Source organism: Fistularia commersonii, chromosome 16 (assembly GCF_037954325.1).
Source record: "Fistularia commersonii isolate RoL2024-O1a breed Wild chromosome 16, RoL_Fcom_v1.0, whole genome shotgun sequence".
Taxonomy (NCBI): Eukaryota; Metazoa; Chordata; class Actinopteri; order Syngnathiformes; family Fistulariidae; genus Fistularia; species Fistularia commersonii.
Genome location: NC_141299.1, coordinates 881013 through 904527, shown reverse-complemented (window position 1 = coordinate 904527; position 23515 = coordinate 881013). Strand labels below are relative to the sequence as shown.

Genomic DNA, 23515 nt, shown 5'->3' with positions numbered 1-23515 from the left:
AAAGACCGGCGCCGTGGGGGTTTTGACTCAAACAGAACAGTTTGTGCAACCCGGCCTGTGCGCTTGCTCGCGTCAGCTACACTAGCTCTGGTTTGCGCGTGTGTGCGTGTGTGTGTGTGTGTGTGTGTGTGTGTGTGTGTGTGTGTCTGTCAGGGGACCGCGAGAACAAATTAATTGTTCTCTCATGCAAAAATGTTTCGCACTTGGTGGAGTGATTCACGCAGCTCCGATACAGCCTGTACGAGTGACAGGCAGGTCCACGCTGTCTTGTCAGTGATTCACGCCCCCCCCCTTCTTCCTCCCTGCCGGCCCCCGATCTGTCAGCCGGCGCTAACAATGCGATTAAATAAAACACTCATTTTAACAGAGGGGTTCCAGTAGATTGCTTAAATCCGTTATGCATGCAGGATCCGTGTTCTTTGGATTTCCCCAGACTTCCATGGAGACGTGACGCCTTGCGCCGAAAACCTTGTTTGTCCGTCTGGACCCCCCAACGCTCATATTTGATTTTCTTTCCCAGCTATTTCACAGTTTATTTCACAAATAGTCGACTTAAAGTGCCTAAAAGAACATGACACAGGGGTAACCTTGCCCCATGGTGTGTTCTGGGTGAATTATGGTGAATAATTGTCATGGCAACTGCAGGTTTGATAGCAATGCTAATATTAGCCAATAGCAAAGACAGACAGCGGGGATCGGGACGTCAAGGAACACTCGCTCGGGTTTGGTTTTGAACCTTTTCTCCGACCCGGAGTGGATTCCACCTCCAGCTCCTCCAAAGGCCGGGAAAATAAATCGGTTAGTGCTTCCACGTCGCAGCCAGAAGGCCTCGGGTTGGATACCCAGGGGGTGGCCTTTCTGTCCTCCAGGTTCCTCCCACACTCCAAACACAAGCAGGACGTTCATTGGAGACAACTCAATCGTCCAGATGTGTGAAGGAGAGGTTGAATGGACTGGCTCCAGCGACCCTGAGTGCAGGATATATCAGAATGAATGAATGCCTTTCCTCCTAGCTGGACCTCAGGGTGCTTCAGGGTCTTTCCAAGTTCCATGAGCACCAAGGAACTCTGGAGAAGGCAGCCATCATCTCTCCGGGCTGATGAAGGATAAACGCAACTTGAAAAATGAATTGCAAATGAACTTATCCCGTGATTAAGGTTTGTTTTGGAGGAGCTCCTCATTGGAGTCGGTGCCGGTCGCAAAGACGGGAATATTCAGAAGTTGATTAGGTTTTAAAATCCCCTTTTCTCGCGCATTTTGTTCTGGACGCGACTCGAGTGCAGCATCCGTAGTCCCGCCACCCTCCGCCTTACGTGCGTCTCAGTCGCGCCGGTTTTCGCCACTTGGCTCAGCGAGATGGTTTTCACCCACTGACAACTGTGATTGTCTGGCCCGGGATCTGCCAAGAAAGGCTCCTCGCAGATGGCGAGGGAGAGAACGAGGAGGTTGGATGATGGGGGTTGATTTTGTCTTCTCCCGCAGACCCTGGCGTAATCGCATTCTAAATATTTCCTAAGTGGGTCGACGCGCGTTTCCCCAACGCACCGGCATGAACACGCGCAGTCGATGTGATTACAGCACAGTCTTGTCAACCACTCATGCAGCCCGCAGAAGCAGCGCGGCCATTGTGACGACTCGGCAGGGAGCTGTGTTCCCTGTGTTTGCCAGGAGCAGCTTTCCACCCACGGCGGGCCGGCAGGCAGGCAGGCTGGGTTGGCTGTTAGCTTGGCGTTGACTGGATGATTTGGTGAGAGGTGGGAGCGCACGCATTTATGGTCACATTATACCCATGCAGCTCTGCTGGTTTACAGATATTCTCCAGGGAATGTCTTCCCTTCGCCTTCTGTGTTTGACCGGGTGGTGAGGAAGATCAGTGTTAACTGAGCTACGGCACAAAAATAACCAGACGGATTTAGTGTTTGAATATGTATGGACGGGGATGTGTGTGTGTGTACGCACGCCCACCCACCCCATACACACACACAGGCAGCTGCTCACAATCACTTTATGGAGTGCTCACTCTACACAGCTAATATAATAAAAGACTGTATGTCTCCTGAGTAAACCCATCTGATCTACTCTTACCTTATACTTAATATCCGGTTATTCTTTTATAGCAGCTCCTGCTACAGAGTCAAGTGGGGAAGAAACAAAATAGAAATCTATATAAAAATAAAGAATGAAAAAAGCAAATAATGAGAAATAAAATAAAAGAACCATGAATATCAAAATAAATAAATAAAAAGTTAAATGTATGTAAAGTATGTAACATATGTAACATTTATACACGTGTATTTACAAGTACATGAATATGTTTACACGTGGTACTTTTGCGTATAAGTAGGGGTTGTTGTACGGTGAAAAAATGTTTTTATTGCACAAAAAACAATGGATCTATTGCACATCCAGATTTATAAATAATCACATTCATTCAGGCAGGCTTGCAGGGGACAGGAGCCTATCTGCGCTGATGAATATTCACCTGCTCACTAATATCTGAGCTTTTCTTTTTGTATGTGTTTGAACTGTGAGAGAAACCAGGAGAACCTGGAGGAACCCCATGCAGACACGGAGAGAACATGGAGACCACCACTTCATCTCCAGATCATCATGTGTGTTTTTTTTTTAAATTTCAATTATTTCGTTTCAGCACAGGTTTCATCCAGACGTGGGACTGGCTCCAGGAGAACCCGGGCTTGTGCCCCCCCAGGGGCCGCATTAAGACATCATTACAGTAAAGCAGGATCAGTGTTATAATAAGTGCCTGCTTGTAAACAGAAAAAAAGTCACGCATATTACGAAGAACACACACACACACACACACACACACACACACACACACACACACACACACACACACTCCAGTAGGAGGTGGGGTGTTAATTGGCTCTCATACGTCCAGCAGACAGCTGGGGTCGCCAGGGGTCCGGTGTGGGGTGGGGTGGGGGTGTGTGTGTGTGTGGGGGGGGGGGTGCTGTGTGTACTTTCATTTTCTTTTGTAGTCCCGTTCCTGGTTGCTGTGTAGTCCGTCGCACGCGCTCGCTGTGATTGGAGGATCGGCCTCGGCTTTATTGGGCGCTGGAAAGGTTTGTTGTTTTTTTTGTTGTTTTTTTTTCCCACACCACCTCTACTTGGTCGCTCCTCAGGTAAAAATATTGTCTTATATTTTTAGTTTGGCTAATTTTTGTACTTTTTTTTTCCCCTTTTAGTTTAGATGACACACCTCCCACCTGCTCCCTCCCTCTCTCCCTCTCCCTCTTTCTCTCTCTCTCTCTCTCCCTCTCACTCTCTCACTCTCTCTTTCTCCGTCCGTCCCTCACTCTCCTCTCTGCCATCCAAAATGGCGGCAGCCCCATCCATCCAGCCGCCGAGTGTTCACTCCTCTCTCGCCCGGGAGAGCGCACTTTCCCCGGACATGGACAGCCCGGAGAGTCAGCAGCCGGAGGACGAAGAGGCGGCGGCGGTGGCGGCGTCGGCGGGGTCTCAGCCCGCGGAGTCGGGCGTGAGCCTCCGCGACCTGCCGGACCTGGAGCCGGAGGAGGTGGAGCGGAGGCTCGCCAAAACTCGGCAGGAGCTGAGCAACAGGAGGAAGATTCTCATGAAGAACCTGCCGCCGGACACCACCAACCAGGTAGGCACTTTTACCTCCGTCCCCGCGTCCGGCTTCAAGTTTTGGCCGTCACAGTTTTTACGGCGGACCTGTTGGTCGGTGCCCGGGAAGGGGAGGGGGCGACGGGGGGAGCCGCTCCGCACCGTCCGCCCCCTCCCGGACCCTTAACTTCACATCGGACTCCACCTCTTTTATTTAAAATTAAAATAGAAAATTAAAAATACCACCTCAACTCGCGGGAACCCCTTGCTTGTTCCTTTTTCTGCGAGTTCGCGACCCGGGGCGCGCGGGGTTGGAAAAGAAAAAAAAAAAACAGAGAAAAATCTAACAAAAAGTCGGATCCTGTGGAAATTCTCCCCCGAGTGTATTTTTTCTCGGGTGTCAGGGCTTCGCAGACGCGTCTCGGAAGCCTGGTTGAAGGTGCAGGTTCTCCTCTTTCAGGCTCTGCCTGGTCATCTCCTCCTGGCAGCTGGACTTCACCTTGAAGATGTTGGTCTCCATTGCAACAACTTTCTTTTCCATCCATCTGTTCACTTTCCACCGGTGGTGGGGTCAAGGGGTCTGCAGACTGAGCAGGGAGACCCCTTCCCTGGGTCTCCCCCCTTCCGTCCGATGGACGCTGACCCTTTGGAAATGGGGACCACATGGTCCTTAAGGGTCCCGATCTGGCTCCAAGGGGCCTCAATGGAGGTCTTCTGGATGTCACCTTGGACCTGTTTGCTGTAGGTGACCCCAGACAACCTCTGGGGCGCTCAAACGGCTCCACCAACACGAGGTGGTGTTTCACTTGTGGTAAATCTGTTGAAATAATGCTGAAAGGAGGTTTCCAGAACGTGATTTTAAAGTTCTCTACTTATGCATCTGCAAACTTCACACTGTACAGTTTTGCAAAAACTAATACAAATGTCATGTTTTTTTCTGGAATTCCAAGTTAGAGTCATACATTTACTTGAGCTGAGTTGGTTCCCTGACGTTCACCTAACTCAATTTGCTCCTAAGTCAAATTAATTTTCCACATTAAAATTAATTGTAACATAGCCCTGCCAAAATCCACCCCACCTATTTTTGTCACTTGTTTTTAAATGAGAAAATTGCACTTTATAAATAAGAAAATAATGTATCAAAAACATAATGAGAGTGTAAAGAAATAATGTATTTATCTTGTAAATCGGATGAAAATGCATTTTTCATTTGTTGTTCCATCCACAACTTACTGGCTCCACCCTTATTCTACAATGCTATGCTAAAAATAACTTTGCTAGACTTTATGTCTAACCTTCATTTATTGACAGAGAAGAAAGGTGAAGCCGCTCCTCTTTGTAAAACAATCAAACTGTCCCTGACCGGGTTTGAACGCCTCTTCCGACGCCTCGTCCGCCTCACCAAATCCCCATTAACGTCTCTCGCCTTCTAACAGACGAGGCTCTCTCCATCACTGTATCTCGCCAACTTCTCCGTCTCTTTAAGGACGAGTCCACAACTCATTCTCCGTTCTCAATACGACGGAGATGCTGCAAGGATAGGTCATAGCGGAAGCCGAGCACTCACTAGGCTAGCTAGCGGTGTTCCGCGTCGGCTCGCTCCCTCATAACTCAATTCTCGGCTTGCATCGGAAAGCAAAAAATTCCACTGAAAAGTCACGAGTTGATTCACTTGTAAGTCCAGATTTCGCCGTCGGTGACGCCTGAAGGTCCCCCTGTGTGAAACCGGAGCCTCATCGAGGGCCAAAGTTGGCCCGGTTGGTTCTGAAAACTTGTTTTTAATGTAACCATTCTGAAAAGGATCTGCTGCAAAGTCTGCTTCTGACCAGATCGATTTATTTAAACCGTCTTGATCTGGCAGAAACTCCCGAGCAGAAGCCTGAGGGCGAAACAACCAGGCCGAAGCTCCTCCTGTCCACTGCGCAGAAGAAATACAACTCCTTAGTCAAATTAGAGGCAGCGTCGCGAAGTCCACCTCGTCTCAATTGGCTTCTGGGCTCATCGTGTATGCATTTGTCGGTTTTCAAATCCGTGGCGGCTCGGTGTAGTTGCTGTGTAGAACATGGTGATGGATCCCGTGGGGCTCAATGGAGTTTGCACTTTTTCAAATGTTTATTTAAAAAAAAAAAGAATATAAGCATCGATGCCATTCAATTATTTATTTGACAATTCAAAGAGAACGTGTGAAAGTCTAGCAGTCTGAGGGAAACCTCACCGTGCTTCCAGCCCCTCTCAGCTTGAAAACTGTTTACTGCTGTCTGGTCCTGTGTTGGAACGCTTGGCTATTTATAGCGCAGTTGTTGATATTAAAGTATCTCCAATAAGGTTATAGATTTATGAGGAAAGATGTCGTCTCCGTCTTATATATAACTCCCTCGCCAGCAGACAAGGCCTACAAGTTACCCTCATACCTGCTGTCCCATTAGTGAGCACCATATTGCAAAGTGTGTGTGTGTGTGTGTGTGTGTGTGTGTGTGTGTGTGTGTGTGTGTGTGTGTGTGTGTGTGTGTGTGTGTGTGTGTGTGTGTGTGATCCACCGTGCACTGTGTCCGATATATAGCCCTGCTGAGAGTCCTGATCTCAGAGAGAATCGGGGGGAAGGGAATGACAGAGAGGAGGAAGATTGGTCGTAGAATAGTTGAGGAAGAAAAGCTAGAAGAAGGATAATAGAGTACTGGAAAGGGAAGAAACATAAGATAGACATTTAGTGTGTTTGACTGCATGCATTTACAGTTTTTGTGCAACTGAAGTGAGTTAAAATATGATGAAACAATCATCGCTCAAGATTCTAAAATTAAAAATAATAAACTTGAGGATAACTTAATTTAAATCAGCCGCACCTTCAGGGATTTACATAGGGATCACACACTTCCTCTGTGTGTGTGTGGCACACCAAAGGTCTAGTTAGCGCCTTGCATAGCAGCTCTGCTACTGTGTGTGTGTGTGTGTGTGTGTGTGTGTGTGTGTGTGTGTGTGTGTGTGTGTGTGTGTGTGTGTGTGTGTGTGTGTGTGTGTGTGTGTCCAGGCTAGAATATGTCTATAAAAAAGAAAAAAGAAAAAAAAAAAAGAAAAATTGCGAGAACTGAATTACGAAAAAATGCACGAAGTCGCAAGGGCGCAAAAACCGAACCATGAAGTAGGGAGGGGCCACTGTATTTGGTCTGTAACCTATGATGGCCAGACACAGCTGTTTTCATCTAGTTTTGTAATTTACTAAAATAAAAAATGCAAAAGCTCTTAGGAAAAAAGTAGGAACATTTGAAAAAAACAGCAATAAACTTAAAGTGAGATTGAAGTGAAGGCTGTTCTGTATCTGTAAGACCATGCATGGATTAAACAAGCCAACCCTGGTGCCACTAATCAGTGTATGGATAAACAAAATGATAAATGTGAGCATCAAATCAGAGGAGCATCAAATGGAGCCCAGGTCCATCAGATCTTCTCCCCTGTGCTTGAGCTTTCTACCAGGAAACACGCAGCCATATGGTTAAAACCCAAAACACGGGGGGTGTTTCCAGCGAAGGAAGATGGAGGATCAATACAACAACCAACAATCAATGACTTGTTATCTATTTAGCGACAGTTATGTTTCCCTTTCTGTGGCAGCCAAATGGTCGAGCTTGAGGGTCTGCAAAACGCTCAGCTGGGTTTGTGGCCCCCTCGCCTGGACTTCATCAACACACAGTCCATTTTCTCCTTGTCTGCGAGTGTTGGTCGGTTGGACACACACACACACACACACACACACACACACACACACACACACACACACACACACACACACACACACACACACACTCACACACACACACACACACACGCTCTCGCCTGTTTGTAATTCGAGTATCAACAGCCAAGTTCAAACGTAGCATTTAAAGATTTATTGTAGAAAAGACGGTTCAATCCACAAATCTGTCAGAATGCTGGCTTCACAATCGAGCTAATGTGGATATAAAATTACTTCTCAAGCGACAAGGTTTTCTTTATTTAAGCCTGAGGTTAGAAGATCCCGGCGTGCTCCCCGGCAGGAGGTGGCTTTGCAGTGGGATTTTGGTATTTGAACCTGTCCCTCAACATTTGCGTCCATGGCTTACCACAAATTAGCAAATTGAAGGCAGTTCCACCAGTCAAGCTCTGGTTTCTAACAAGAAACTGCCTTTTTTTTGTAGCCCTGGCTTTGCTAGGCATCTGAAAAAGGATGAATATGTTTTTTTTGTTGTTTTTTTTGTTTTTTTTCGTTAATTCAAACAACTTGAGTCACGTTTGCAGCTGCAAAGACACATTTTAAATAAATGTGCATGTCTCCCTGAGGGGGGGCTTTATTATTACGTCTCTTCTGAACACAAAAAAACAGCAAATTTGCGCAGGAACGGCTTTCTGAGTGCTTCTTTTTGAATATCAAGCAGTGTGTTCTTACCTGTGTTTGCACACACACACACACACACACACACACACACACACACACACACACACACACACACACCCACACACACACACACTAGTTTACAAAGCCAGTGGAGGAGGCAGGTTAAAAAACAGCAGCCAACACAGTACATTACATGCAGTGTATGCTTCTTTGTGTGTGTGTGTGTGTGTGTGTGTGTGTGTGTGTGTGTGTGTGTGTGTGTGTGTGTGTGTGTGTGTGTGTGTGTGTGTGTGTGTGTGTGTGTGTGTTTGGACACACACCTGCTTTGTACATCCACTGGCAGCTTTTTGTCTTGGAGGTTTTGCAGCTCTTTGTGCAGCATTTGGACTGAATCTGCCCGTTTTGGTGGCCTCTTCTCTTCCACCTGGCCCACCCAAAAAATTTTGGTGGCTGTGGCTCAGACTGGTAGAGTGGGTGTCCCTCCGATCCAGTGGCTGCAGGTTCAATTACCAATCTTGTTAGTGCCGTGGCTGAATGCACTTGGCGAGGTGATGAAAGCGCTCTAGAAGCAGAAACCGTTTTTCCGCACTGCAGTGACCAGTAGAGTGTAACGTAAAAGGAATCATTTCTTCTGTTTTCCTGCTGCGTCTCAGAGGTCGTGGCCCGGAACAGCAGTTGTGCGCAGACTTTTGCCTCATCTAAAAAAATGAAACCGCAAAAATCCATTGCGAAAGGGAGCTACAGCAGTACGCGAAAGCTTCTTTTGGGGGGGGTCTGCAGTTTGGGTTTCTCACAGCGGTGTCGAGAACATGTGCGTGAAGGAGACAATGGGTTTCCGTTCAGATGCTGGAGGAGCGGGCATCCCGCCCATCGGACATTCGATACCCGATCCGATATATCCTAGAGGAAGACGCTGACCTTTCGGATGGTCTGGTTAGCACCTTGCATAGCAGGACCCTCACAGGGACGGCACGATGTAGGTTAAACTTCAGGCCATTTTAAGGCTTGCACAAGGACTCTGATAGTGCTTTATTTATTTATGCTCCAAAATGTCAGCGCATAACGGCACAGCAGGATGGATCCTCCCCGCCTGTGCTGTTACAGATGCAGCATCACCTACAGAACGTGAGTGTTTTTCTGTCTGGGGTCACTGCCCCCTCTCCGTGTGTCCAGAAATCATTTCAGTCACACAATTCGCAATTTGCATGTTTCTTCCAGGGATTCTAATTTTCAAATGCCTCCCTTTTGCAGAAACATATCTTCTTTTTTTTTTTTTTCCCAAAATGATGAGTAGTTTGAAGAAAAACTGTTAAGCGCAAATGAGCTCTCCGGTTTTGTTGCCCTTGAAGAAACAGGCACGTAGTTAATGTGCAAATGCGTGGCCGTCTGCTCAGCCTCTCCTCCAGTCGCTGATGGAAGAGTCAGAATTAACAGCATGAGCCCCATCCATCGTCATGTCACTGCTTTATTTTCATAAATGACTTTCTGCAGCTTCGCTCTGCCCACAGGGAACAAGGGGAGCTGTCATCTTGTCAGAATAAAAAATTTAAAGTGACCATGACATCTGCATCGCAAGACCAAATGGAAGGAGAAAAAAGTGAAAAGTAAAGATTTTGCCTCAAAATGCAATTTATAATCAAGGCTAATGACTGGACGGTGTTTAATTAAACTGCAAAGCTGCGTTGGTCCTTGGACGCTGAAGCACCATCGAACACATTTGTCACATGGGTAATTTTCTTAATGTGGAATTCCTTCCCTATTTAGGTTTACAGCTCACATATATTGTAAACCCAATTCGCAAATACACAAAAGTCATCATTTGGCACTTCGGGTTCGCAGAGCCGAGGCCCCTGGTTTGATTTCAGCAGTTGACTTTGCATGTGGCAGTCCAAAACCATGCAAGAGGTCCATTGGTAGCCCTGAATTGCCCAGATGTCCTTCCCTCACTGCGACCATTAGTGCAGGATAAGCAGTACCAATCAAAAACATTGAAACCAAAATAAACTGCTTTTCCTTGAAGGCATCACCACACGCATGCCATGCTGTTGATGTTTGATGATAAAGTTGCATCCAAAAGAACCCACCTTAAAATCATCGAGCGCTATCATCTATTCAGATTTGTGAGCTTCTCCTTTCTAAAGCGTACTTCCAGGTGAGTTCTTCCATTTGTAATTTTTAACATCATCGAACTGTGACTTGTTCACAGTAATGGTTTCACCAAACGCAGCATGAAATAATGTCCTGGATTTTTCCCAGATCGATAAATGTCTTCTCCTTCTCCTCAACCTTCTCTATTGAACCCAATTCTCTATATCCTCCTCTCTCACGGCAACTAACTTCATATCCTCTCTCACTACGTCCATACATCTTCTCTTTGGTCTTCCTTTAGACCTCCTGCCTGGCAGCTCCACTTTCAGCAACCTTTTACTCAGATCTTCACCATGGTTTGGACATGAACAGAGGAGTGTTCACGTACAAACCCTCTCAGTCATTACTTTGTCTCGGTCATACATGTCCTACACCCCTGTGACAAATTCTTCTTTTCCTTTTGGCTTTTGCCTTCAGGGGTCACCGCAGTGAATCGATCCTCTCCATGGAGCCCTATTCTCTGTATCCTCCTCTCTCACACCAGCTTACTCCATATCGTCTCTCAAATGTTCTTTGGTCTTCCTCTAGACCTCCAATTCCAGCATCTGTCTACCAATATATTCACTATCCCTCCCTCTGAACATGATCCAACCATCTGCTTCTGCGACCTTCTTCCCAAATATCCAACCTGTGCCATCCCTCTGGTGGACTAATTCCTGATCCTATCCATCCTCGTCACTCCTAGACTTAGTAAGAAACTGAAAAAAGTGTAATATTTTGAATGAAATTCCAAAATAAAGCTGATCAAAGAGACAGAGTGTGGAGCTGCTTTGGGGGAAATATTGTAAAGAGCAAAAACAGGAAGGCCATTTTGAGGGCCTTGTGGAACATGTGTCGCCTGGATGTGCATTCTTGAGGCATAACTGGAGGATGTTTCTATGTATCCTGACATTTTAGCTCATAGTTTTGGACTTGAAGCAACAATATGAAACTTATTCCCAATGGGATGGAGGCAGCAGCTGATTTCTGACAAAAGAAAATATTGGTGTCTGGTTGGTAGCAAAGTTAATTTTATAAAATCGATTGTGGTTTTGTTGCATACATATTTAATATATTCTTGGTATTCAGGCTCGTAAATAGGAAGGATCGAGCGCAATGCTGCAAAAGACTGCCAAATTAGCAAGTTTGTATTTGCCTGCGAGCTGCGATCGGTCAGCACACACACCAATGGAAAACTGACAGAAAGTATACCCCCCATTTACTTCGGTATTTCTGCAATGTTGGTTGCCTCTGTTTGCAACAACTGTTTTAAAGTCCGCTATGAAGACATCCAGCTGGGAGCTGAATCACAACCGTGAAAAGGAAAATCAAAAAATTAATTAAAGTGAATAGTCCGAGACCAAGAATGAAGGAGGATTCTTGTCAATCTTCTTGTCATGGCAACTGGACTTGAATTTCTTCACTTGAAAACATCTGAGTCCTTTAGTTCTGATGAGCTGTGGGGAGTTTAGAAGGTAAATAACTGAAAAATACGCTGGTCTTACTCACTTAGAGCACAAGCTCTTCTGTGAAGAATCACAGAAATGTTCTCCTGTGAGTAATCACAGGAGAAGCCTCTGTGATGAGGCCTGAGATGTCTTGAAGTGAAGAAGTTGCCACGTCAAGAAGATATCAACTAAATTGTATATACCAAAGATCAAGCAAAATGCTGCAAAAAAGGTTAGTCATATAGCCATATTCTAGCCAAAGACAAAAGAAACAGTGAAAAAAATATAGTAAAATTAAGCTAAAGTTCATCTTATGAAATAAATAAAATACAATTAATAATAAAGCAAAAGAGATCTTATTTGCTAAACATTTTGTGCTATCTAGTTTAGTTTTGTAAGAGTGTGGGAAGTATAATACAGTCGATGGTTGGTTGATAAGTTTGCGGGAGGTTCGTAAAAGGCTGAGTGAGGTTCGTTGAGGGTTAATATATCTGGAAATACCATCAAAAAGTATGAGATCTCCTTTCCTAAACAAAGATACCCAGCATTGCGAACTCTCGCACCTACCTTTGTATCCACGCAAGATCTCATACCGAATAACATTGGCGAATTCGATCCGTACTTGGCATGCTATCGGCTAATTGAGCATGTTGTTCCATTCCTCATGTTGATTGGTTTGTGGAAATAAGCAGGTTGTTCCTCGCAAACAATGTCCTGGTCCACCTCTCTGCCGTTGGTGAAAGCGGGAATACTGTCCACTTTGTGCTATCTAGTTTAGTACGAGTGTGGGAAGCATAATACAGTCGATGGTGGGTTTGCGGGAGGTTTGTAAAGGGTTTAGTGAGGTTCAATGAGGGTTAATATATCTGTAAATACCATCAAAATGATCATGTCTACTGCGGAAATTCACTTTTCGCATGGGTCTTGGAACGTAATTCCCATGAAAAGTGAGGGTACACTGTATTTTATAATCCCAATGTCTTAAATACATTTGAATTGTGTATTCGGATCCACAGTGCCTTGCAAACAGCACCCCCCCCGACTGCAGGACAAACACTCGCTCAGAAATGAAATATGGTTCTGACTCTGTCAGTTTGATTCTGATTTATATCATGCGAGTTTCCTTGGTGAAAAAAATAGCATCCAATCTGAGCCCCCCCTTCGCCTCCAGGGCCGTAGCCGAACCCAGACAGTGACGGCCGGATGGAGGAGGAGGCTGGAGCAGAATCGGCCCCGTCTCCCGGTGAGCCACCTGCTTCCTCCCGCCCCCCCGGGTTTCTGTCTGTGAGGAAATGAGATACGAAAGACACGCATAGTGGGAAATGAAAAGGTAGACGGACTTGGCCAAGGCTGAAGCGGCGTGGCCTGGAGCTCAATCCTTGTCTGGCACCTTCTGGAACACAGCAAACCAGCCGCTTTGCATCGCAGATCTTCTGACACAAGTGTTCAGAAGATGTCTCCAAATGATAGCACTGGTCTGGCTCTCCGCTTCATCCTTTTAGTCGTTTATCTTGGACTTCTCCAAGGCGGTTTCACAGTGACTCCAACCATATATGGTCCAAAAGCACCAGCAGCTGGTTTCAGAACGTGGAGCTGGTCACGTGACCCTGTCGACCGAATGACCTTCTGCGCTGTCGGCCTCGCTTCCACAGAGGACATGGAGCAGGAAGGGAGCCAACGCGGTTGGAAACACGCAACGGGAGCTTTATGGGTCTCCTCCGCTGTGTTCCCCTCACCTTCTCAGAAGGTCGTTGGTATCCACAGGGGCAGCTCAGAAACAAAAGCGGGAGAATAGCTCCAACATGACGGTAAAGAGGTTCCAAAAAATAAGCGCATCGACCAGGCAAGTAAGTGTGACTGTCAAACTTTACATGCTGGGGAAGCTACACTGCCAGAGGAAGGCTTGATGTTTACAACTTCTGCTGCATCTCCACACGAGCAGGAACCTGTGGTATGGAACGAACACCACGTCTATCAGTTGTGTATTCACTGAGGCTCCCTGTATATCTTAATATCAGGAAAGTAATTTGATGCGTGCACACATGGGGGTGCGTGTGTGTGTGCTTCTCTGGCACCGGTGATTCATGCTGTGCCTTCTTTCAGCCACCTGTCTTATATAAGAACACACACACTGGTTGGCTAGCACCAACTAGGAATATATATATATATATATATATATGTGCGTGCATGTGTGCGTGCGTGCGTGTGTGTGTTTAAAATATATATGTGTGTCTATGTGTTTATATATATACATTTTCATATAAGCATAACTTTGACCTGCATGTTATAAAAACCCACTTTTTTTGCTAAAGCACTATCTTTTGTCAAGTATCTTCTCATTTAACCCAAGATATTATCTCATTAAAATGTTGTTGGTTTGTATGGCCCAGTCTAGAGGCTGTAACCTTCCCCTGCATACTTTTTAGCATTTTTATTCATGTATCAGGTGACCGTGCTGCTTCCATGCGCGGTCGTCTCTCGCTAGCATGTTTGCTCCTGCAGAAATGGGTGAAATTTCTTTAAAAATAAAGAAGCCAAGTACAGTGTCTACTTGTTTGCAAAAAATTGCTCTCCCTGTTTTCGTGCAGAGGAAGAATATTCAAACACATGTGCAGGCGACTGATAATCGTATTTGACATGCTAATAATTTGAAAGGACTCGGTAATGAGTGTTACCCGGGCTGCCTCTTTACCGGTAGCACAGATCACTCCATCAGTGGGTCAAGGACGCGATTGCTGCCGGTAAGGAGGCCATGTGGCGCTGGCCCGTCCCCCGGTCCCCTCGGTTCTCCATCTCTCTCTCTCCTCCCTGTAAACACACCCCAGAGAAGCCAGAAGTCCGTTTGAAAGCCGTTGCCTTCGTGAAGAGGACGGGAGGGTGGACCGAAAATGATGCATTCATCAAATTTCTTTCTCGCTCATCTTTTTTTTTTTTTTTACAGCATGGTCGTTTTTGCTCATCTCACCTTGCATTTTTTTTTTTTTTTTTTTTTTTTGGCACCGTACACTTTTCACTCTGTAGAATATGGGCCACTGCAGGGTGACTTACAAAGTACATCAGGAGAAGAAACAGCTGAAGGCGAGACATGGGAGAGCGGGTTCCTAAAGGGATCAAGGCAAACTCACCAATTCAGAATTTAAATATGTAAATGAGTCCTGCGGAGAACCATGTTTAAACTCCGTGCCGAGCCGGGTTCAGAGTTCCTCCTCATTTCATTGACACGGTCATTTAGCTAATGGTATTTTAATATCTCTTTTAATCACTCCACAAATCCATAAAACACCGGCGAGGAATTCAATTGTGAAGTTGGTTCTGCGAGCAGAAGTTTTTGGGTAAGACTCCAAAGAAATGTATCACAGATGACTTCTGTCTGCCGGCTGCAAAGATGACACGTTGCTGAAGAAATATAGATCCAAAGTTCTCGCCCGAGACCGTCGTGTGAAGGAATGTGCTTGAAATATGCAGATAGTGGAAACACCAGTCCGACATGGATGCTCAAAGACATGTTGTCGGCTGTTTAGCTCTCTACACCTCCTTCAAACTCAGTGATATTACTGGTTGTTGCATTGAAGTGACAGTAATCAAAGAACAATATGGCATAGATTCCCGCTAAATGTGTGTGTGCAGCAGAGAGGAACGTGGTGCTCACACACTTTGCGCTGGGAGCATTAGATGGCCTTTCACGATTCGTGTTGCTTCATGAATGTGTGTTGAGGCTATGCACCGGTATCCTCCCGCTCTCACATTCCTTATCGCTCAGCTCTCTGCAGCAATTAGCTTTATTTCGGTGCATTTGTGTGCATCTGCAGCTGAACTCCGAAGAATTGGCCCTGGGCTTGATCTGCAGCAGGGAGGCTGATCCGACTTGCCGAGATGGCGAGAGCCTCGTGCCGTTGAAGGATACAGTGTCGCTCCTTACATACTCCTTACAAGTTTATCTTTTTAATTCTAACGCTTCAGTAGCTTGTGCTCCAAGTGAGTAATACAAGTTTGTTTTTAAGTTGTTTTTTTTTTCTTCCTCCCCCATTGCTAGGTTTGATAGCTTGCAGGTCTTTGTCGATGAAAGAGGCAAGACCAGTAGCTTGTTAATGACCTGTGGGCATCAGACTCTGCAGGCCCAACGACAGGGTAACCTTATCTGGACGAGGAAGTTGAATCTGTGCATCAATAAATTCAAAAGCACGAGGTCATGCAATTTAAAAATAACAAACAAAACATCACATGATTGGACTTGTCAGCGAGTTCTCCCCCGTGTCGGCGTTTGCACACTTTCAGCCAAACAAGAGGTTGGATTTGGAAGGTTCTTAGTTTTTTTTTCTTTTGTGGGATTTCTTTTCTATTAATACAAACCACCTCATTAAATCTAATGAAGATTTCTGCGTTGTTACCCCCCTGCCCACCTCTTTTCTCTGTGATTCCTTGCATTTAGGAAATAAGAGTTTATTTTTAGCCTCTTTATGTCACAGCTGGAGAATGGCAGTAAAGACGAGATCTGCTTTCACTGTCGCTGGCTGAAACATTCAGGGGGAAGAAAGCTGAGCTGAGGAGAGCTGGCCAGGTTAAACAATACACTATAGACACATTGAAACAGGGAAACGCACATTCAACCGTTGTCCTGAACTTAAACTTCAATTCTCGTATATTGGCACAGATAGACTTGATGCTACTTAATTGAGGGATTCTGCAGAAAACACAGCAGATGTCCCTTGAGTGTAGAGGAGCTGTGTGGAAAATGGTAAGATTAGAAAAATCCAGGGTCAGATTATTATCATTATTATTATTATTATTATTATTATTATTATTATTTATATTTCACAACAAGATATTAATAGTTTTGGTGGAACTATTCCCAGAAGTCATTGAAGCAAGAGGAATACATGCATGCATATATAGATACATAGATGCATGCTTGCATATATACATGCATACATACTGTACATACATGCATGCATATGTACATGGATGCATACTGTACATACATGCAAACATGCAAATATACATACATACATAGATACATGCATGCATAGAAACATGCATGCATACATACTGAACATATATGTATGCATATGTATATGGATACATGCTGTATATGCATGCATGCATGCATATATACTGTACATATATAGAAACATGCATGCATAGATACATCTATACAAACATGCATGCATACACACATGCATACTGTACATGCAGTACAGTATGCTAAATTTTCAGTCAGTCAACTGACCTGAAAATACCTTTTTTTTTTTTTTTCAAGAAATCTTTTAAATGGAAATTGTATATTAAGCACAGAGTTATTCTTCGTATTTTTATAATCTTTGGAAACTGAAATTGGAGAGGGAAATTGAAAGGGGAGGGTGGACGGGGGTGGGGAACGTCCAACCCACCCAATGAATCTGCTCATCGTGTTGCTTTTATTGGACCAATGACAAAGTTCCAGTCCTCGGAGCCTCTCTCTCTCTCTGCCCAAATGGAAATGTATTGTAATGCTGTCTGCTCGTGTGGCGCCCGGGCTTGTTTCAAAGAGTGTGAGGGCTCTCGCCGTGAAATATTTTGTGTCGCGTTTTCCCTTTCATACGCTAAGGTCAAGCCCCCGTTCTCTTATCTCCCTGCATGTGATTGTATCATGAAAAAGGAAAGCTGGTTAGCAATTGAGAAAAGTCCAACTTGCATATCTTCCATCTCGCTTTTTCCTCTTTGTCTCTGCAATTACAGCGAGCCCTTTTAACGGCCAGCTGTCCAATCCGCGTGGGCCGCTTCGAAAAAGGAGAAGGACATCGGGAACCTCAAACAATGAGCGGGGTTATATTTGTATTTATGGACCCACCGTGATCGACGGGGCCGGGTCCACTCAAAATGCGTCGGTTCGTCACATTGCGGGCAACGTTCACCTCCCCTCGGGCTGACTTAAAACGCCAGAGCGGCAGCCAAAGGCCCTTTTCTCTCTTATTTTTTTTTTTTTTTCACCAAATCCACACATGGACAAAAAGACCCGGTGTTTCTTTTAAGCCAGCTCTTCATTAATTCACCCAATTCACACTTTTATATAATTTTTTTTTACTAAAAAGGCCCATATCTCGTCTTATTTGAAAGCGGTCGGATAGCGTGGGAGGACATGGGACGGACAATGTAAGGGTGCGAGAACGCAATCCGAATAAAACTAGCTGTATTTGCTCACCACTCTGCAGAGACGTTTGCGAGATGCAGAAGGGATCTGGAAGTTTGCACTTTCCAAGTACATTTCAACGCCAGACCTGTCATCATGCCGTTTAGTAAATAAAGTGTGAAATGGTTAAACATGAATTCCTGAGAATTAAATTCAATTACAGGAATTAATTTCTAATTTTAGCCAACTGCAATATTTTGTCCTCGATCTTCTTCAGGTTAAACTCAATTTTTGACCAATCACTGGGTCACTGATGACATTAGTAGCAATGTTAGCTCATCCTCCCATTGCTTTTTTCCCCCACCTGCTGTCCCTTGTTTCAAAATTCTGAGATGACCGTATCTTTCCGAGACTCTTAACAGGAGAGTGGTTCTCTCCTGGAATTAGGTAGTTTAGAGCGGCAAGGTGGGGGGGTTGGTTTTCCTGTTTAAAATGTTCCCTTTTAGCTATAGCAATACAACTGAACCATCAGTATATCCTGTATACTAACAGAGGATAATAAAGGACGCTATTTCACTAAACAATGACCTTATATAAATCATATAACAAACAAATCCTTCACAAGGGGCTAATGGACTAATCTGCTGATTTCCGTAATTTCCTTACTCTTGAGTGCACCTGAATATAACCCGTACTGGCTAAAAATAACTAAATAAATGTGTGCAAATACAGGCCACGCTTTTCTAGAACCTGCAGGTGTCCATGTTGTAACATGAGATATTTATCCTTTTTTTTTTTTACTTTTAATTAAATACATACTGGTAATAGCCACAAATATGTACTAGAAATTCTTTTTCCGAACAGTGCCTGAAACACGGACAATAAAAAAGATGAATAATAAATAACACAAGAAAAGGTCCATCCAGCCATCTAAAAGTCGTCTTCTTCAGTGTCGGAAATGAACGGCCTCAGAATTTAACGGTAATTTAATTGGTCTGATGTGAAAAGGCTAAATGTTTTGGCGGTGTGAAGCTCGTTAGCCCCTAAAAAAATTAGCCGCATCATTGTTTAAGCCGCTGTGTTCAAACTGTGTTGAAAAGTAGTGGCTTCTAGTCCGGAAATTGGGGTAGGGTAACATCAGTAAAACTAGTATCAGTCCATGCACGGATAAGTCATCCAAGTGAGCATAATTTCAGCTTTCAACTTTGACATTCAACACAATTAAACTTCATTCACACACTGGGAGGAAACCAGGTGAACATGAAAAAAGGTGGAAAAACAAGCCTCTGCTGCACTAAAAGGGTAAAAAAATTAGCAAGTGATGACTTGGAATAACCGAGGTGTATTCAGGAGTGTAGGATCAACTGAACTGTATCATTTCAACAACAGCTAAGTACTGTAATTTCCAGACTATAAGCCGCTACTTATTTTGCACGCTTTGAATACTGGGATTTAAACAACAATTGTATGATTACCGTAAAATTCTGAGGCTGTTCAATTCTGACACAGAAGAATACGACTTTAACGGCTTTAGTGTGCAGAAGGAAGATGAAGATAGCGATCAGTTAGAGTAGGACAAAGCGAGGATAGAAAATGGATCGATGGACCTTTTCTTGTGTTATTTATTTGTCATCTTTATCATCAGCATTTCCAGTACATATTTGTGGATGTTACTGGTATGTATTTAATTCAAAGTTTGAACTTTTTTTCGTGTAAATATCTCGTTAGATTTATTGATTTATTTTTAGCTGGTGCGGCTTATATTCACACAAAAGCAAAGCGGTCTGTCTAACATTAACTTCATGTCCATGTTTTACATGATAGAGGTGATTAAAATTGTTGGAACAGGATTGGTAAGTGACATTCTGCAAATCCAAATGTGTAAAAAGTCAAATCAAAGAGATCTTGGGGAATTTGGTTGCAAGATTGGTGTGTGTGTGTGTGTGTGTGTGTGTGTGTGTGTGTGTGTGTGTGTGTGTGTGTGTGTGTGTGTGTGTGTGTGTGTGTGTGTGTGTGTGTGTGTGTGTGTGTGTGTGTGTGTGTGTGTGTGTGTGTGTGTGGTGTGTGTGTGTGTGTGGGTGTGTGTGTGTGTGGGTGTATGTGCGCGTGTATGCGTGCGTGTTCGGTAATAGCAGTTAATGGTGCGGAGGAATCAGCGGTCGGATGGTATTTTGATGCTAATTCGATGGGCTGGTTGCTTATAAAGCAGGCGGTGGATAGGAGGCTTTTCATCGTACCTGTTACCCGTTAAAGTGTACATCGTACACTGTTACCCGTTAAAGACAAATGGCGAGGTATCCTCATACATGGACAACATATATGTTTGTGTTTGTGTGTGAGGTGTGTGAGGTGTGTGTGTGTGTGTGTGTATATATATATATATATATATATATATATATATATACACGAATTTATATACAAATTTATATATTCATATAAATGTGTACGGTATATAAATATGTATGTATATATACGTGTGTGTGTGTGTGTGTGTGTGTGTGTGTAAATATGCATGTGCTTGTAGTGTGCATATATGTGTGTGTGTTTGTGTGTGTCTATATGAATATATATATTTCTGTGTGTGTATATATGTGTATGTGTGTGTGTGTGTGTCTATATAAATATATACATTTTGATCGTGTTTTAGTTCACTCATAAATTCCCCCAGTCTAGCAGGTAATTCATAGTACTCGCCGTGAAGCAAAAGGAAAATGCCTGAATGCACGTTGCATCATTCTGTCAATTTGCCATGAAACAACAAAACATTCAAGCATTTCAAACCACCGCGGTGGCATTTCAGAAATCCTGACAATAATTTCATTGGGAGAAAAACCTTTCACCAGAACAAATTTCACAAAATGCAGCATTTCAGGAAAATCAATGACATTCAGGAAATACGCCCTAGCATTTTGGAGACCGCCTTTGCATCACAGCAAAACAACATGAAATGCTCATGCGTTTACATATTTGTATTTATATACATATCTTGTCTCAATTTTTTCAAACACCCCCAAATATATATATATATATACATATATATATATATGTATGTATATGTATATGTATATATATACAGTATATGTACAGGTTTATTTAGTTATTTGTATTATATTTGTTATTTGTATGTTTCTACTCATATTTATTGATACTCATATTTATTCATAACATAATTAATTCATATCATATTTATGCATAACGAAAGGATTTCCCCTATAGGGATCGATGAAGAAAATGTCAACTTAATTCTTGATAACAATATTGAGAGACTTTCCTTTGATAGTTGGAGAGGGAGAGGGATACTGTGATACAGTCATAAAGTCCAACTTTTAGCTTATTTAATATTAAATCCTTGAATTCTTCACGTTCTCGTTAAATGCATGCATATTTTCGGCTGTTTCACAGTTTGCTAAACTTGTGTTTCCTCTCCGATCTTGCAGGAGGTACATGAGATCCTAAAAGATTACGAGCTGAAGTACTGCTTTGTGGACCGCAACAAAGGCACGGGTAAGTTTTGCCTTTTCAGACCGACACAACAGTTACTTGACCCAAAAACATACATTACTGACATTCAGGAATGTAATAGTGAAAACTGTATAAATATTGCCGGAGTTACCCTCATCTTGCACTCCAGTTATCAGCCTCCGGTCTGAAATGGACAAAGAGATGTTGTTTCCGCCGGGACGTCTGTCTGTTTTTGTTAAGTAGTTATTGTTGTCGATAATATGAGTGGCTGCGTGCGTCGCATAAACAAGACTTGTACATCAGGACTTGATGTGCGCTGTGCCAAAATCATTATTTTTTGTTTCTCTTTAAATCGCTTTTCGCATTTTTATATTTTTTCCTGGTAAATCCTGTCACCGGGATGATTTCCGCAAAGGAAGTGGTGCTCACATGACAGTGGTCCATTGGTTTTTCAATAGGGGGTTTCAAGGGAAGTACTTGTAGCGTGAATGTAATCTATTTCAGCCGCTGGTCCATGAAAAAACAAGGATGATCTTGTTATCTTAACTCTAACCAGTTCATGTGTCGCCCTAATATTGATTCAGCTCCACCTCCCTAGCATTGGCAGGAGCTGAGCAGTTGCATTTTGACAAGGTCAAAGTTTTATCGGAAACCAACCCCCGAGAAATACCCCGTGACACTTGCCCAAAGATCACCACAGCCAACGCTAATCCCCAAAGAGTGCCGACAAAATTCCTCAGAGACCACCAGTACCCCCAAAACACACACACACACACACATTATGTAAACCAATGGAGCATAGCTGCAAGGAAATCTCACCTTCTCCCTATTTTTAGCCGTTGCCGTCAACACCTGAAATATAATGCTTTCAGAAGAAGTGGTCGGGTGCCACAAACAGCTGTGATATCCAGCACCGGCCTGTCCAAAAGGTTAATGGTGTTTCAGGGCAAATGGGAGCTAGATGGAACGCAGGACCCTTGTCGGACAGGCAACCGGTGTACTTTGCTAATTAGGCCACTGCGGTAGCGCTAGCAGTTTCCTCTAATGTAGAGAGTTGGGCGGAGAGGGAGGTGAAGAATGGATTGCCTCATCAGCAGATCCAAGAAATGCTTATGCCGGCGGCCGGGGTTGGGATTATCGTGGCATACACCAGTGAACTGTCAGCTTGAAGGTACTTGCTTCCCTAAAGAAACACGGCTAGTCTTTGGAGTTGGTGACATCTTGCCAAATCACGGGACAACATCTGGGGGATGTTTTTATCAGCATAATGATCACATAGTTTGTGGGGCCTGCACTGCTTGGCTGTTACTCCTGGGTAAAATCAGGCAAGAAAAGTCTTGCTGATGTCGTCAGCTTAAGGTCGCTCTTGAACAAATGAAAAGCTTTTTTCTTTGAAGATTTACAAGTTCAATAGAGTCCAGAAACTGCCCTACAGAGTCACAGTTTTCCTGCCCTTATGTGTTTCCCTCGCATGAAGTCCTGTCTCCCAAGCCCTTTGAGGCGGTTGATCTCACTCCCAAGCCCGAATTGTGGACGTCCAACCACCTAACCATACATGTCCAATTGCAGGAAATCCTACTTCTTGTTTGTGCCGGGGGAAACCTGATAACTCAAACTATAATCTCATTAAAACATTTCCAGACAAACAATCATGATGGTAGTGCCATCTTGTCTATTTGCTCTTTGCCTTCTTTTCTCTCTCTTCCTGTCTTACCCTAGTCTTTCTCATGTCTCTCAGTCACTTCTTTTTTTCCCCATTTCCTGGCTCTTTGGTGAAATACAATTCATTCCATAGCACAAAATTTCCTTGAAGCGGAAGATAATGGATGGATAGATAATTTGACAACATCTGCTGGTTTCTTAGGGGTCTCAGTATTGGCTCTTTTCGCAAGGTGAGAACGTACAAGCGTACAACTTCAAGGCGAATGTAAGAATCAGTAGAGCATGTTTTTATTTGATTTACTTTTTCTGTCTTATTGTATGTCTCTTCCTGGGCTTACGCCAAACATTTTTCATGCTTGCAGACTATAAACTGAGAGTCAGATGGAAATTTTAGGAGTCTTACTGGAGTAGCTGCGTGCTCCCGTCATTTCGGTCATTACGTATAAGGTTTTTAGCTGAGCTTTTTTAGATAAGTCTTTTCTAGGTCTTGATCTTAAAATAATCAAATGGGCTAACTTTTAGACTTCCCGGTGATGTAACAAAATCAACAACCAATAGATGAGCTCTGATAAAATCAGAAACAGGAAACATGGTTTACACACAATTGCCAATGTGGTACTGGTGGCAGAGGCAGTATTTATTTACGGTATGGATGAACGGGAACCGCGAAGGACGTGCCAATCAGTTCGGAGCATTCAGAAATAAGAGGGGATGTTGGAGCTGAAAATTTGAAGGTGAATTTGGAGGTGAAAA

The 23515-nt window shown here is 43.8% G+C and overlaps 1 protein-coding gene across 2 annotated transcripts in view; it reads left to right on the top strand.

Annotated features, from left to right (window-relative positions):
• Nucleotides 1-2971: 2971 nt before the first annotated feature.
• raver2 (ribonucleoprotein, PTB-binding 2) overlaps nucleotides 2972-23515 on the top strand; it is an 86674-nt gene continuing 66130 nt past the window's right edge. For both annotated transcript variants that reach the window (XM_086162447.1, XM_086162448.1), the window contains exons 1-2: nucleotides 2972-3631; nucleotides 21076-21142. In XM_086162447.1, the coding sequence (XP_086018573.1) occupies nucleotides 3215-3631; nucleotides 21076-21142 (484 nt within the window). In that variant the 5' untranslated portion in view covers nucleotides 2972-3214. The remainder of the gene's footprint in view (nucleotides 3632-21075; nucleotides 21143-23515) is intronic.